The following is a 15,633-nucleotide window of genomic DNA, read 5'->3' as shown; positions in this document are numbered from 1 at the left end:
TACTTGAGGCCATTTAAAGTGGCGGAATTTCATCAACGCCAACACTTGTCATTGTTCGCTTGATTGGCATCTTTCATTTGAAAAATTTGCCTATTTCCGCATCCGCTCAAATTTGTCTTAATATTGCAAGAGTTCGTTACTACAGTTGTATTGTGTTTGATATTTGTTGTACTAATTATTTTGGTGTCTGTTCTGTGAAAATGTTGGAAGAAAACCCCATGGTTTCAATGAATATAAAAATTTGGAAATTTTTTGCAATTATATATCCAACGTCGGATAAAATGTGGCGTCTCTACGCGATTCAATTCGCTACGATATTATTGAATTTTATGCAATTTATGTTCCTGTTTGAAATGTGGGGTAATCTTGCCCCATTTATTCTGAACGTGTTCTATGCATCGGCTACATTTGATTGTCTGCTTCGTACTAATGTCATTATTTACCATCGTAAAAAGTTTGAGGCATTTTTGTTGGAGTTTGACGCGATGTATACGGAAATCGAAGTAAGTGAAATGATTTTTTTTCTATTAATATTTTAAAGTTTACTATTTTCGAAAATAGGAAAGTGACGATGACTACGCCAAGGCTAAATTGAAAGAATCAGCAGACTTTTGTAGGAAATTTTCTTTTTTCAATGTATCGGCATCGTTTCTAGATCTTATCGGTACAATGTCACATCCAATTTTAACGGGAACAAGAAGTATGTCTAAATTGTAACCAATGGTTGAGGTTTTATATTCGTCTTGTTATTTCAGCACATCCGTTTGGCGTCGCTTTACCGGGCACTGATTACACGGCATCACCATACTATGAACTGTATTACATACTACAGCTACATACTCCGATAACTCTTAGCGTCCTGTACATGGTTTTTGTTAGTTTCTTTGTGACATTTGCTTCGTTTGGCAAAACATCCCTGAATATTTTACAACATCGTTTGAAGCTAATTTTTGAAAATTACGAAGACGATGCAATACGTCTGGAAGCTTTAAAACAATGTGCCAGATATTATGATCGGGTGGCAAGGTAATGCTTTGTTATTTATATTGTTACGTTCTTGGATTTTACTTAATCACGTGTAGACGTTGTTTTATTTCCCAGTACAGTTCGTACTAAATAAAACGCGGGTTCTTTCTGATTACGAATATTACAACGATTTTCTTGACACAACTTTACTTTACAGCTTTACGTCACTTGACGGTTTAAATTCGCGATCTGATTCACAACTGACTGACTGCCTTTCCATTTCCCCTATTTATATGAGCCTCGCCTGTCGCTACAGAAGTTTCTAGACGATCTGGTAACACCTAGATTTCGAACAATCTACCAATGCAACAAACACATACAAACTTACATTGAGTGAACAATAACAACAACACATATACAGGCGAGGGAGTAACAAAGAAAGAGGAATTAAGCGAGCATCAATGATGACGTTTAACAAGAATTGTACGTCAACAACAAAATAGACAATGAAAGAGGAAATGGAAGGATGTAGAAAAATCTATACAGTAGTTGTTGTTGTGAAGTTATTCGAATAAACTGCGTAGTAGAAATTTACGTTACAATTCAAATTCTTAAATTAACGGAATTCATCTAAATTAACTTAAATCTAAAGTTATATTCGTAACAATATATTAAACGGCATATATGTACACTAGAACTTTTTACCGGGTTAACCTACTTTATGAGGATTTATTTGACATATATGCAATGGAATTCACAATTGAAAACCACTGCGTCAACGAAATCCGGTTTAATATAAACGTACTATTAAATTAGTTATATTTGTTAAATCGAAGTAATTGATCAACTACAAAAGTTAGAGCATTGCACTGTTCGATTTGTAGTATAAAATCCGTTGTTTCAAAATACGGAAGGACGGACATACGTAATATATGTATTATTCCTTATACAAAATACAGGAGTATAAGAACAACACATTCCTTTGAACATTTTATAATGAATAATAAGTTGAACTCAGTCCGGCATTAGCGATTAACGGAGGTTATGTGCGCGACGTAACCGTCGAATAAGTCTGCCGAGCATCAAGCGGTCGAGGACCCCATCCTCTTCACAACAATTGCACTATTACTGAAATCACAATTTTAGCGGCAAAAATACAATTTTTAACTCTATTTCTCGCGTTTACGTCATCGAGAATAACGGAGGTGGATGTGAAAAGTCCGTCAGTATATTTGTAGTAGTTGATGTCATTGGAATGCTGAGAGTTTCAGGTCAGCCATGTAAGGTAAGGACTTGACAACTAAGCCTGAATAGCTTTTTGAGGCGCCCTGGTACCCTAACTGCAAATCGTTATTTAGGGATGGTAATCACGCCTCGGCACTCTGTTATTTCCTCCGAGGCTCTCCCCTAAAACAAGCTGATTGTGCTTGACTGCTTATTTGATTCTCACCCACCCAATGAATTTAATTGTGCTTTCCACTATTTGCACATACATTGCTACAATTCCTTGGGTGTTTGGTATTGCAAAGATGATATGTCGGATCGACTACACATCCGGCTGAATATGTCGATGTCCAAGAATAGATGGTATTGCTCATGGTTCATTCGACGTCTACGAAGATTGACCCATGGATCTTCCGGAGATTTTTCTCTCATATACTCATCCGCATTAGTATGGTCCAATAATGTCATTGACCATTGGCTTCAGTCGTTCACACAGCACGCTGGATAGCATTTTATATGCGATGGGAAGGATCAGCTGGTACATGCTCCTGACCAGTATCCACCGGTCTTTAATAGTTCTGCTGGTAATCCATCGTCACCATCACGCTCACGTTTTTCTTGTTCTCAATCAACCTCATTCCGTTGTCGGATGTTTCTTCATGGATGATGAATTTTCCGACTGTGGGACTAAAAATATATTCACTTCAGATTTTTTCATGAAAATCTCCTAGCAGAATTTTAATATCATCGCCAGGGCATTGGTCATATGCTGTTTCTAGGCGGTCTGCTCATCTTTGTCTTCGGTCGGAGCATTGACACAAATAAGACTTTTATATAGATTATAGCAATTCGCTCATTTACGAGAGCGAGACGAGATCTTTTATTCTCGTTTTAACCATAAATCCGCAGCCAAATTCATGCCTCGTTTCATGACAGCTATAATACAGTGCGTAATCGTCAGATTTACTTGCGCCTGTCCCTTTCCATCGCATTTCTGGTAAGGCAATAATATCGGCTTTGTACCTCTTGAGTATATGCGCCAAAGCGAAAGTTGTGCCTGTCCTGTTCAACGTGCGCACATTCCATGTGCAGATTCGCAGATCGTGGTCCTTTATAAGTTTGGGGGTTTGGTTTTCTTTTTCGCTGCTTTTTCATAGTAGGGGAGACTTGGGCACCTTCGGCACTTTTTGTTTAGAGCTCTATATCTCAGTACTTATTTAACATATATAAAAACTTTATGGCTGATTATTGTCCTCTGACACTTAATTATAAAAACTAGTACCAAAAGGATATAAAACATTAGTATTAGTTACAAATTTGTACAGTTTTGTAAAAAAATCAAATTCGCCGAATGTGCCCCAACCCGGGGTAGCTTCGTAAGTTTATTAGCTAGAAATTTCAAACTTTGTGACAATTATGTATTTCGATATCCGATACTTATGTATAGAAACTAGTGATGTACGGTGAGAGCTTCATATCGAAAACGCGATTGCCGAAGGTGCCCCAGTCTCCCCTATTTGTTTTTTTTTTATAGTTCTTATGGGTGAACTCACGGCACATATCAGCTCACTATTTCAACGGATGGTGAAAGTAGCTACCCCAGGTGACACCGCGGGGAGGTCAGTGTCCACAATTGAGCCTTAGCTTGGTATATATCATCGAGGCAAGGCTATGCTACGATTTAGGAGCATAAAATGTAATGAAGGACTACGAAAACAGCATCACAAAATTAACTCTTCGTCTAGTTATCTATGAGTGCATAAAGGGCTGGGGCTGATTAAATTACACTCCTACATTCGCAATTTTATTTGAACTAACCGCTTACGTGAATTTTACATTTTTTACAGATTCGTCAAAGTGTTCGATGAAATGGTAACATACGTTATTCTTGGTGAGTTTTTGCTATTCGGTGCAATTATATGCTCGCTGCTATTCTGCATAAATATAGTAAGTCCATAGAGAATGTATTCCCGATTACTATAAAAATCGATTACTATAAAGTCTAAGTGTGATATTAACATTTCCAATTATATTACAGATTGATACAATGGCCCAATTCGTTTCTATAATAATGTATGTCGGTACCATGTTATATGTTTTATTTGCCTGTTACTACAGTGCCAATGAAATGCTTGAAGAGGTAAATTGATATACATATTTTAATTTTGAAAATATATTATGACAAACATATATTTCATTCTCTCTTCATTGTATTCATCGACAATAAGAGCATGAAAGTCTCCGAAGCAGCATATTCTATACCGTGGTATGAGGGTACTACACAATTTCGCAAAACTCTTCTATTGTTCATACAAAGAACCCAGAAGCCATTGTGTGTAAGTAGCGAACGAACCCATAGTCACTTTCCTTCATTCACACTAATTTTGTATTCTTTTAAATTATATTTTTCAGCTAACTGTTGGTAATGTCTATCCAATGACGTTGCTTATCTTTCAGTCATTGTTGAATATGTCCTACTCTTACTTTACCATGTTGCGCGGTTTAAATATCCAATAAAGAGTTGCACTTCGGCTGCAAGGCAATGGACAATCAAATGGTTACCTTTGGTAGTAGAAATAACACTTTCACCACTTAATAGAAAAATGCAATTTGCACTTTAGGGCGTTCGCGTTGAAATGCCTCAACACAAACTCAAAGTTATATAGAATTTTCTTTTGTTCGCCTGAAGTTGGCAAAATCAAAGTCAGCTAACTGCTGTGTAGGAATTATAGAGAGTATCATACTTTCGTCGTAATGTTAAGTAAATTTTTATGAATGGTGCCAATAAACATTTAATATAATGGCAATCAAATGAGGTTTCATTTGGAAAGCTGTAAGGTAAGCATCCAATTTTTGTTTTTTTGTTTTTAACATAGCAGCAACATTGTAATTTTAGTCGCTAACGAAGTTAAACTTTCATTATGATGACCACTTAAGCTGACTCAGACCAATGGCTCTTGGTTAAAGTCATGGAATTAAAAATGCATTACCAACGTAAAAATTTAATGGGGCTGTTGTCTTAAGTGACCTTTATATATGTATGATGTTGGGACTCAACGTTTGTTAAACGTCTGAATGAAAAGCGATTTGAGCATTTGTGTAAAAGGTAGCACCGAATTTTATTGGCTTTTGTAAATTTTCACTTATATCTGAGGCATCATTAAAAATACATAAAAAACCAATGGTTGAAGTCAGTGACTGTGTTGCCCATGCTCTAGCTCTATATAAAAAAAGGAATAGGGGGATTTAGCTGAGACTGTACAGATTGTAATATTTGAAGGACTTAGAAGGTCAACTAGTTAGCTAAGATTAGTGACAGTTTCTTGATCACCAATTGAAATTAAATTTGATATTAAGACCAAGCTTAAGGGTTCAAAGGGTTCATGTGGTGCATATGCCTTGTTATGTTACAAGTAGATTTAAAGAAAATAAATTCATGATTTATACATTGAACATACATTATGTTATGAAGACTTAATAGGGGCCCATTCTCGGCGTTAACAATTTGTCGGATTTAATTCAAATCTACTTTAATTCTAGAATGTCCCTACAAAATTTCAAGTGAAAATCTTAACAACTCTTGAAGATATAGCCGATTTATTGTGTCAGCATCAAGTGACAGCAAGAGTGATTCTCAAACTTTAAACGCATTGTTTTACGAATGGCGGGCACTATAACTCAAAAACTAATAATCCAATCGGTTCCAAATATTGACACGTTTCTCTGAGAGTGTATAGCTCTCGTATAAACTAGAATAAAGCCAATCGGTGAACTTCCTTATTTTTTAACATAGGTTGTGGTCAAAATAGGTGCATTGCCAAAAATCAAAGGTTCGCCATCTTGTTAATATTGGAGCTAAGTCAATAATCCGAGAGCCACACACGAACTCTTTCCCTTATGTATTTTTCATTATGTTTTAATTAATGAAAAATATATTTGCACGCCCCACCTTAAAGGTGGAGTATATTCAAATTTGTCATTTCGTTTGAAGCACTTCGAAATATATATTCTTAACATAATAAAATTCTATGTCGATTTCAATATATCTGTCTTTTTCTTAATATCATGATATAGTTCGCATGCAGATTCGGTATATTAAAGCTTTTAGCCGCATTTTCAACCGATGTGGCATTTCTTGGATGAGATCTTGACTCTGGATAGAAGAAGGATGGGAAATCTGTTGAAATATATTCGGTACCTTAACTGCAAACCGTAAAATACTAATTGGAACACCTAACCTAAGCCCTTGGAATTTATTATGGAAAGAATAAGGGTGGGACCTCAGCCACGTGTAACGATATATTCCAAGAGGTGCTTTATTTATTATAAGTCAGACATAAATTGAGTACGCATGGTATCTTTATGCTAACATGGACACGATGGCCCCATACAGCGGAGGTGAATCATAAATGTCAATCTCAATCATGTCCAACTATGTAAGGATCTGTCAGAAAGCTGCCCTGAGAACTGCAGCATGGTGTCTTCTCATGACTCCAGTCGACCATCTTCATGAGGAGACGATGGTCCCCATACAGCGGAGGTGAGTCATAAATGTCAATTTCAATCATGTCCAGCCACGCAAGGATCTGTCAGAAAGCTGCCCTGAAAACTGCAACATGGTGTCTTCTCATGACTCCAGTCGACCATCTTCATGAGGAGACGAAGATCGTCCATCGACACAATTATATGTTGTCGATATAGTGCTTGCTTGGATGTTATCGTTGGGAGCACCCCTGTCATAATCTTATGGACAAAACTCCCCAATATAGGCACGTCAGGAAAGATCTTGATGATCTAGAGAGAGGTCCAAAGAAGCGTGAATCTCTAGATCTATCCTGATTAACTAAGATAGGGCAACCGCCTCAATTCCTATTGGGCAAGAATTGACGGCTCGATACCTAGCACATATCATGCTTGTGGACTAGGACCACACGACACTTTGTATCTCAGCAACTGCCTAGCTAAGCCAACTTACTTATCGCCGAATTCCCTGTGGATACAATTCATTCAAGTTGCAACATTTTTAATTTTGGAGATAGAGGAACTAGAACCAGACAAAATGCTTGCCACCAAGTCTGAACTAGCACGTGGAGTTCCGAAATAGGAATGATAGAGATTTTAGTCTGTAATTTGTTGATAGTCCGCGACATGGAGATCTATATTAGCTATAGTAGATAGCTTATAGTTGTATTTTAATATAAAATTTGCTGTTTACATACTCAATACGAAACTTGAATTTTGTTCTTGGAACACCCCTTTAATTAACTTCATCAATAGTTATTATTCTACATTCCACTGTGGTGGAAAAAGTGAAGGTGTCATCGATAGGTGTGGCAAACCATGATCCCGTTTAACCATCCCATCAGGTTTTAAATAATTGCTAAGATACTCGTGTGTAGGCTTTGCTACAACACCATTTTAATGATCATTTAATTTGCGAAGTCGCAACATTGTTGCACGATACCACAAAGTAGCCAATTATAAAAATCCAACCGGTGGAAAATCGTGGAGAGCCCAACACCGCGGCAGAGTTATAACATCTGTTGATGCAACAGTGATGATGCGTGTCTTTTGTTGTGAGCGACGTTAATCACTTAAGCTTTATGATAGAGGCCAAGGATACGATACGCATGTGCCTTAAGCTTGAATCTTAAATATTAACTATGTTAATAGCGATACCGATAATTAATGGTAGGCAAAAATGTCGTAAAGAAATAAAAGTACAGCATGAGTAGTTTTTAATATGTTCAATATTCAAACATTGTTGTGTGAGTGTGTATTTATGTATTAAAGAAATCGAATGCATGAAAGTGTATAGCAGAAAGACAGATAGTAATAGCAAGGTATCATATATCAGAATTTCTAGTTCATATCGGCAGAATTTCAAACTTTTTCTTGTTTTATTTTTATGTTATTATCGATAGCTATACTCAAAGTCATACTATATGGCATTGAATAGACTACTGCAAATAATACCCCAAGAGGGTCTACTTCAAATAACAAACAAATCCACATTCCACATATTTGTGTGTATATACTTTGATTTATATACATACATATTTAATGCAGAATATCGACCTTCAATGTCAATAACATCATCATTAAAAATATTGAAGAGAAGTTAGTTGGCAATGCTCTTGTTGTACAATTTCCTGGTTAGAGGAAGGCGAGGGAGGTATCCGTCTACAGATACGAGTATAATTGTGAAAATATGGAATTTGAAGTATTTGTGTACACAATATACTTTATTTTTCGAACATAACGTGAATGTCATATATATATATATATATATAAATATAAGCATATGATGTCAGTAAGAAAATGTGTATGTTTGTATACATATTATGATATATTAAAATCTATTTATTAGAGATGTAAATGTTAGATTTCGAAATGCTTCGATTAAACATAACTAAAATATTTAAATTAAATTTTGTAGGCATCTAAGAAATGTGTGGAAGATCCGCTACACAGACCCAAGTCGAAAATGAAACACACAAAACATTTAAATAAATAAAAAGGTATTTTTGGTAAATTTGATATCATGAACTTGTTAAAGCATCAATCGGTGTTGCCGATAGATGCATATATACCCTCAAGCTATATCCCGATCAAAAATAATATTAATTTAATTTTGTTGTAGTCCAGATTCTTACATAAATTTCTTTTACATTCAAAACTCCTTTCATTACGATTAGAAATACTTATCGTTATATAAAATGTATTTCTACAAAATTTCAGAATTCTATTTTTTAGTACCTACCAGTTTTGACCTATATGCCAAATTAAAATTTTTAGACAATGTCATCCCTATTTGACAATATCTCTCTTTCTATTTATATTTGTACAAAAAGAGGGGAAAGCAGTGGAGTATCCATATAGAAATATATATGCTTCTGTGAATAATTTGATATCCTTGTTTACAATTTTGTCGCAAATATGTTTGTTAAATATTTTTTCAATACAGTTGGGATATGATAGGAACAGGGCAAATTCGTATGTGAATGAATATAGACATAGTCAATAAGTATTTATTAATATTATGAAATGCATGGATGTATACATATTTATGTGTGAGGGCATTTATTTAAATAGAAAAGTATTTTTTATATTCTTAAATACATGCTAAATGTCATTGCTACTATATGACAAGGGCAGACATAGACACATTAATATGAACACACATTCATTAAATGTTTAAAATTTTGTAAATTTGTGTGAGATGCTAATTCATAACAGAGCCCAAAACGCAATCCGATATTGGATTTATTGATCTGTCGTTGCAAACTTCTTCGGTGTCTACGTTGTAAAGTCGGACAGGGTCGACTATATGATACCCTTCACCACTTTGGGTATATTCTAGCAGACGTCGCATTTTTTAAAGAACGTTAACATAAAATTGGATTAACTAAAATGTGTGATATTTATCTAAATGTGAACCGACTTAAATCAATCCATATTAAGCCCAACCCGGATTTATAGCTTGTCTTTTCTATTTGGTTATTTGTGACCATAAATTAACATATAAATTTTATTATATTAATTTCGTCATTCCGTTTGTAACTCATCGAAATATTCATTTCCTACCCTATAAAGTATATATATTCTTGATCAGGGTAAAATTCTAAGGCGATCTAGCTATGTCAGTCCGTCTATTGTTCTCAAGGAATTGAGATAGATCGCCAAAATTGCATAGAGTCTTTTGTCTGCAGGCAGGTGAAGTTCGAAGATGGGCTATATCGGCGTTGGCATAGCCCCCATATATAACGGTACCGCCCAATTTTCGATATTTAGGGTTTCTTGAGCGTGCTTTTCTACCGAATTCGCTGAAATTTTGTACATTGGGTTCTTTTTGGGTACCAAAAAAGGTCATTTTGACCGTTTTTCAATTTCAAGTACAAAAACAATTGTGTATATAATGACGCAGCTTTTTAAAATTTGGTGACTTTTTTATAATAAACGTAATTCTATGTGTTACAAAAAGTCACCAAATTTAAAAAAGTGTCATTATATGCACAGTTGGCAATCTAGTGTTAAACCGAATTCGCTGAAATTTGGTACTTTGGGTTCTTATTGGGTACCACATTTCTTCACTAAAATTATTAATATATGCCCATTTTTTTTGGGTAGCCCTCATATAAGACACCCTCAATTTTCGGTATTCGGTAAAAAAATATTAATATTCGGCCCTTTTAGGAGTAGTTCCCATATAACCCCCTTCTTATATTAAAATAGTTAGCTGATTGGTTCCATAGTATAGAGGACAGTCTTTACTCAAAATATTCAGTTTTACCCTAAAAATTATGGAATTCTAAGACGATTTAGCCATCGGTTGTAATCATTCCGCTTTCTAAGAAAATCGTGATAAAAATAACTTGAACCTGACGATATTGAAATATATCGGCCAGAATTGAGGCATCTCCCCCATTTAATTATACCTCCTGATGGAAAGAATCGAAGCACAAAAGAAAAATATTTTGTTCGAAATTGACATATGTCGGTCATTAATTAGCCATAGCCCTCATATAAATATTCGCTAATTCCTAGAGTATGTAATTTAATTTTGTAATCTAAATTGCAGAAGTTTGAGGATTGTTTGTTCGAATCGAATTATCCATTTTAGCAATAAATTTTACTGCAAAATTCCAAAATTTTCGGGGAAAATTATATTTACAGTTTCAGTTGAACCTAGAGCATTGAAAAACTACCAAGTTGACAAATTTTTTAATTCAAATAAAGAAATTACTACACATTTCGCCATATTCAATTTCAGTTGCAAATGTTTTGACAACCACTATACTTGACCACGTCAATGTAAAGTTTTTTGTCGATCGGTCTAACTTTGGGTTTTTGGTGCACCATTTACTTAAAATCGAACAAAGATATATATATATATATACATATATATGGGAACTATATGAAAATCTGAACCGATTTGAACAAAACTTAGCATACATAAATCTGGACCTAGTTCGGTACGCTGTGCAAAATCTTTGGTCTTTGGTGCACGATCTAATTTGGACGAAACGATTTTGCCAACTTTCAATAGGGATCATCCTTGGGCCAAATAAATGAGGTGTGCCAGATTTCAGCCAATTCTGGACGGACATTAAATAGACCCAGAAAGTGATTCTATGTACATTTCAAAAGGAACCATGTGTATAGCTCGTTTCCATTTGTCTGTTACAAGCATATGCACAAAGACATAATAATGTCCTGTACCATAGTGTGGTGAAGGGTATAAAAATGGATAAAAACCAGATGAGACAACGCAGTTTTTTATGTTTTTTCTCGATTTGTGACTAAGCCTCTCATTTCAGTAGTAAAAGTAAAAGTAGAGGCCTAAAAAATGAGGATTAAACCCTTTATGCATCATTTTTAGATTTTGAGGATTACGCGTTTAGTTTAAAATTATATCATATTTATAGAACCACACGATTTACAAATCTATTCCGATTTAGCCAATTCCATCTGTCATTCGAAATTTTTTACTGACTCCTAGGTTTTTTAATATTGTAAATAAGGTATATCGGTCTACGTTTTGGTATAGCTACCATAAAACTGTATTGTCCATTTTTCGGTATTTTGAAAATTTTACCCGCATTTTACAACCAAAAGAGGTGTTATTTGGAATGTCCAATAACACATGGTAAAGAAAATAACCCCCGCATTTCATAAAAAAACGCAGACGGTAATGGCTTCAATAATATCCTACAACCAATTACTCTTTTTTCACATGTTTATATATGAAAACAATTTACCCCAAATTTTAATATAATTATTTCAAATATTTAAAATAACATTAAATTTAAAACGACTACGCTTCTATAAATTGGTAAATTCTCTTTATCCTATCAAATTTCCCTTAAAGGAAGCCGAGACAGGAAATAAGCGAAATTACAACCTCAGGAAAATATTAATAATCATCTAAAATATTCACTGAGATTGTTGGCAATCAAAATATGGAAACCATAAAAGAAAACAGTATAATCCCAAACGCACACAGAGATTCACAAGGACAAACACTCTCGCACACACACACACACTGGAGAATTCATATGACCATTAAATAGGTAAACGTTTAAATTTCAGTTGGAACTGCTATAAACGTTATTGCTCCCCTTGCAACATTTTAAAGTATTTATGAAGAGGCATGTGGTGAGGTGGAGGTGATGGCGTTGGTATCGTTGGTAGTATGAAGTGCCTCAGGTTGAAAAGCAACACTTTGTGAAGTTTATGCTGATAATACTGTGTCTACTGTTTCAAACTCGGTTGCTGGCACAGTGTGGTAAATTTATTTTTGTATTTTCAGGCTGAAATATTTGTTTTTGTAGATATCGGGGAAATATAATGTGTTGTTGTGTTGTACAATGGGGCTTGAAGTTTGGTATCTAATGTCGAGATTTCGATGAGGATTTTTTATTTTTTTTTATACTCTGAGGATTCCTGTGAAGGTGAACCTATTAGATTTCCTAAGCGATTTGTATATCGTTTGTTTCCATTTCATACCTAAACCTGGTATACATTTTTCTGTTCAGCCTTACCTAAAATTCGACTAGCTCGTTCGACGTTTTTCACCACAAAAATAGGACACATGTATTTATATGAATGTTACCAAAATGCGTCGAGCGTACAAAATTTCAAGTTGAAAATGTTCAACTTTGACAGAACGTATGTTTTGTATTTTTCTTTTGTTCAAAATAAAAACAAAACATTCAGAAAATATGAAATTTCGAATGTGAACATAAAATATCATGGTATAATAATAGAAGGTAACAGCAAGTGTTGTTGTACAAAAAACGATACAACAACCACATGGAAATTTGTTTTTGTAAGTTCTACTAGTGTCAACTCTTTTGACAGAAAAATGTAAACAAATAAACAAATTATCATCAAATTATTTTTATTTTGAAAATGAAATATTTTCGAATCTTCAAAATAAAAATTGAAAAACATGAATGAAAATCTATCAAATTTATATTTCTATCGCTTCCACATCTTTCCTATAATTGAGCCATTGCCATATATATGTGTAACACATATGAAAATGCTGGGAATAGCGAGTTATTCCTTGAATAAAGATTTGCTTCCTCAAACTTTCCCAGCAGGCAGATTGAGTAAATTGAATACAGGAGCACATTTAATAAAGAACAATTTCAAATTGTATGCGTTCCCAATTTTCCTGTTGGGTGATTTTTAAAAACATAATTTGTCAAATGCATATTGACACTAGTATTACATTGGAATCAAATCAGCTGGGATTTGCTGTTACCTTTTATAATTGTACCATGATAAAACTTATGATTCTGGTTTATTAAGTATGTTTCACGATGGTGAAAAATAGCTATTGGCAAATAATTTACATACAAATTGTTGCAACCGACAAATGAACCCAATGTGTCCGTTTGATGTTTGCTGTTTAGAGTTATTAAAGCATAAAATCAGTGCCAAGAATTTTTTGGGGGCCGCTAAATATACAAAAGCCCCAGCAGCGTTTCGCCATAAAAAAGAGAAACGCTTTGCAAAAACTACGTTAATACAAATGCACTCACTCTCTAACGAATTCGCTTTCATAAAAAAACTTCTCATTTTTCCCATGGCTACCTAAAGACCTGGAGTCCGTATGGAAATGAAAAGTTCTCTCAGTAAACCAAAACGTTGCCAAAGAGGCCGAGTATGGATGGTTGTGTGTGTGTGAATAGGAAGTGGGTATTTTGTGTTTGTTTGGGTGCTTCATTTGTTAACCAACTCAAACTGCTATTGTCGATGAAAAAATGGTCGGTCGTTCGTTCGTACCTTAAAGGCAGACGGACACTCTGACATACGTTTCATTTCATTCTGTTCGAGGGCCAACAAAAAGAAGGAAACAAACTTTTGCTAAGTGATGGTATTGGCGTTACGATTTTTATTTGCATTACATAGGGTAGACTACCTATGACTGTGAGTGTGTCGTTTTCCACAACTACATGTACATCCACTATGTATTATCATCATATCACTTGGAGTATATCAGGTTTTGTGTTTTAAAAATTGTTGTTATTGCTGTGCTGTTGGCGTGTTGTTGTTGGTTCAGTCTCCAGTTTTGCCTGTCGACAAAGCCAGACACGAAAGCATTCCTGGTATGGCACCAGAGTTGTAAAATTTCGTAAACAGGAATTTCACATTTTCATATGATAAGAATCTTTGATTAAACGTTCCTCCCATCTACTATTTGCAATTACTATTTTTGTACAATGATAAGCGAACAAGGGGCGGTGGGAGTAGTAGTTGATGTTTTGTCTGTGAACAGATTTAAAAATTGAATGTATTTTAGAAAATTTATATAATTATAGTTGATTTAATGTAGTTTATCTTAATTAAATGAGTTCAAGTTATATTTTAGGGATATTATTAGAAAACCAGTAAAGAAAGTAGTAAAGTCGGACGGGGCCGACTATAATGTACCCTTCACCACATTGGGTATATTCAACAGATGAATCCTAACAGACGTCGCATTTTTAAAGGACCAGTAAAATGAAACTGGATCCATAAACATGTCATTCTGTAACCGATACTAAATTTTTCAGTTAGTCAGATATGTAAGCTATATCTAAATCTGAACCGATTTCAGATTTAACACACATTACTCTAGACCTAATTCCATATGCTGTGCCAAATTTTGTGCAAATCGAAAGATATGTAGGGACTTTGATGCACCATTTACTTTAAATCGGACGAAAATATATATGGGAGCTATATCTAAATCTGAACTGATTTTCAGGAAACTTAACACACACAATTCTAGACCTAATTCATTACGCTGTGCCAAATTTCTTGGAAATCGAAAGATATATAGGGACTTTGGTGCACCATTTATATTAAATCGGACGAAAATATATATGGGCGTTATATATATTTTCCCAATTTCAATAGAGTTCGTCCTTGGGCCAAATAAGTGACCTATGCCAAATTTCATTCAAATCAGATCATAAATGCGACCTGTACTTTGTTCACAAAAATACATGGACGGACGGACAGACGGACAGAAATGCGTAAATCGACTCAGAAAGTGATTCTATGCATATTCTCAAAAGAAACCATGTGTCTATCTCGTTTCCATTTGCCTGTTACAAACATATGCACAAAGACATAATACCCTGTACCACAGTGTGATGAAATATGGAAAAAATGATGAAAGCTGTAGGAGGTGGACATATCTTGATGTTAAATAATGCTTGAAATCAATTGTTAATGCTTGAAATCGATTGGATTAATAATTATACCCTACACAACAATGTTCGGTGTTATAGCTTTATGTGGCTCCAACAGTTTGTAATGCCACGAAATGTTGGCCCTAGACCCACCTTTTAGTATACCGATCACTAGCCGTCAACTAGGTGATTCGATTTAGACATTATAATTTGTAAATACGATACAGGCCACAGTTATGTAGGACCAGTTCTG

The 15,633-nt window shown here is 34.7% G+C and overlaps 1 protein-coding gene across 1 annotated transcript; it reads left to right on the top strand.

Annotated features, from left to right (window-relative positions):
• The first annotated feature begins 485 nt into the window (after nt 1–485).
• LOC133335026 (odorant receptor 43a-like) lies at nt 486–4,739 on the top strand. Its single transcript, XM_061543321.1, has 7 exons — nt 486–503; nt 562–700; nt 756–1,026; nt 4,038–4,137; nt 4,229–4,330; nt 4,419–4,526; nt 4,603–4,739. The coding sequence occupies exons 1-7, from the start codon at nt 486–488 to the stop codon at nt 4,705–4,707; spliced, it is 843 nt and encodes a 280-aa protein (XP_061399305.1). The 3' UTR covers nt 4,708–4,739.
• The last annotated feature ends 10,894 nt before the right edge of the window (nt 4,740–15,633 follow it).

Source organism: Musca vetustissima, unplaced genomic scaffold (assembly GCF_032173495.1).
Source record: "Musca vetustissima isolate MV318-11 ecotype Yass unplaced genomic scaffold, APGP_CSIRO_Mvet_v1 utg25761, whole genome shotgun sequence".
NCBI classification, from domain to species: domain Eukaryota; kingdom Metazoa; phylum Arthropoda; class Insecta; order Diptera; family Muscidae; genus Musca; species Musca vetustissima.
This window is presented reverse-complemented; position numbering and strand designations above follow the sequence as displayed.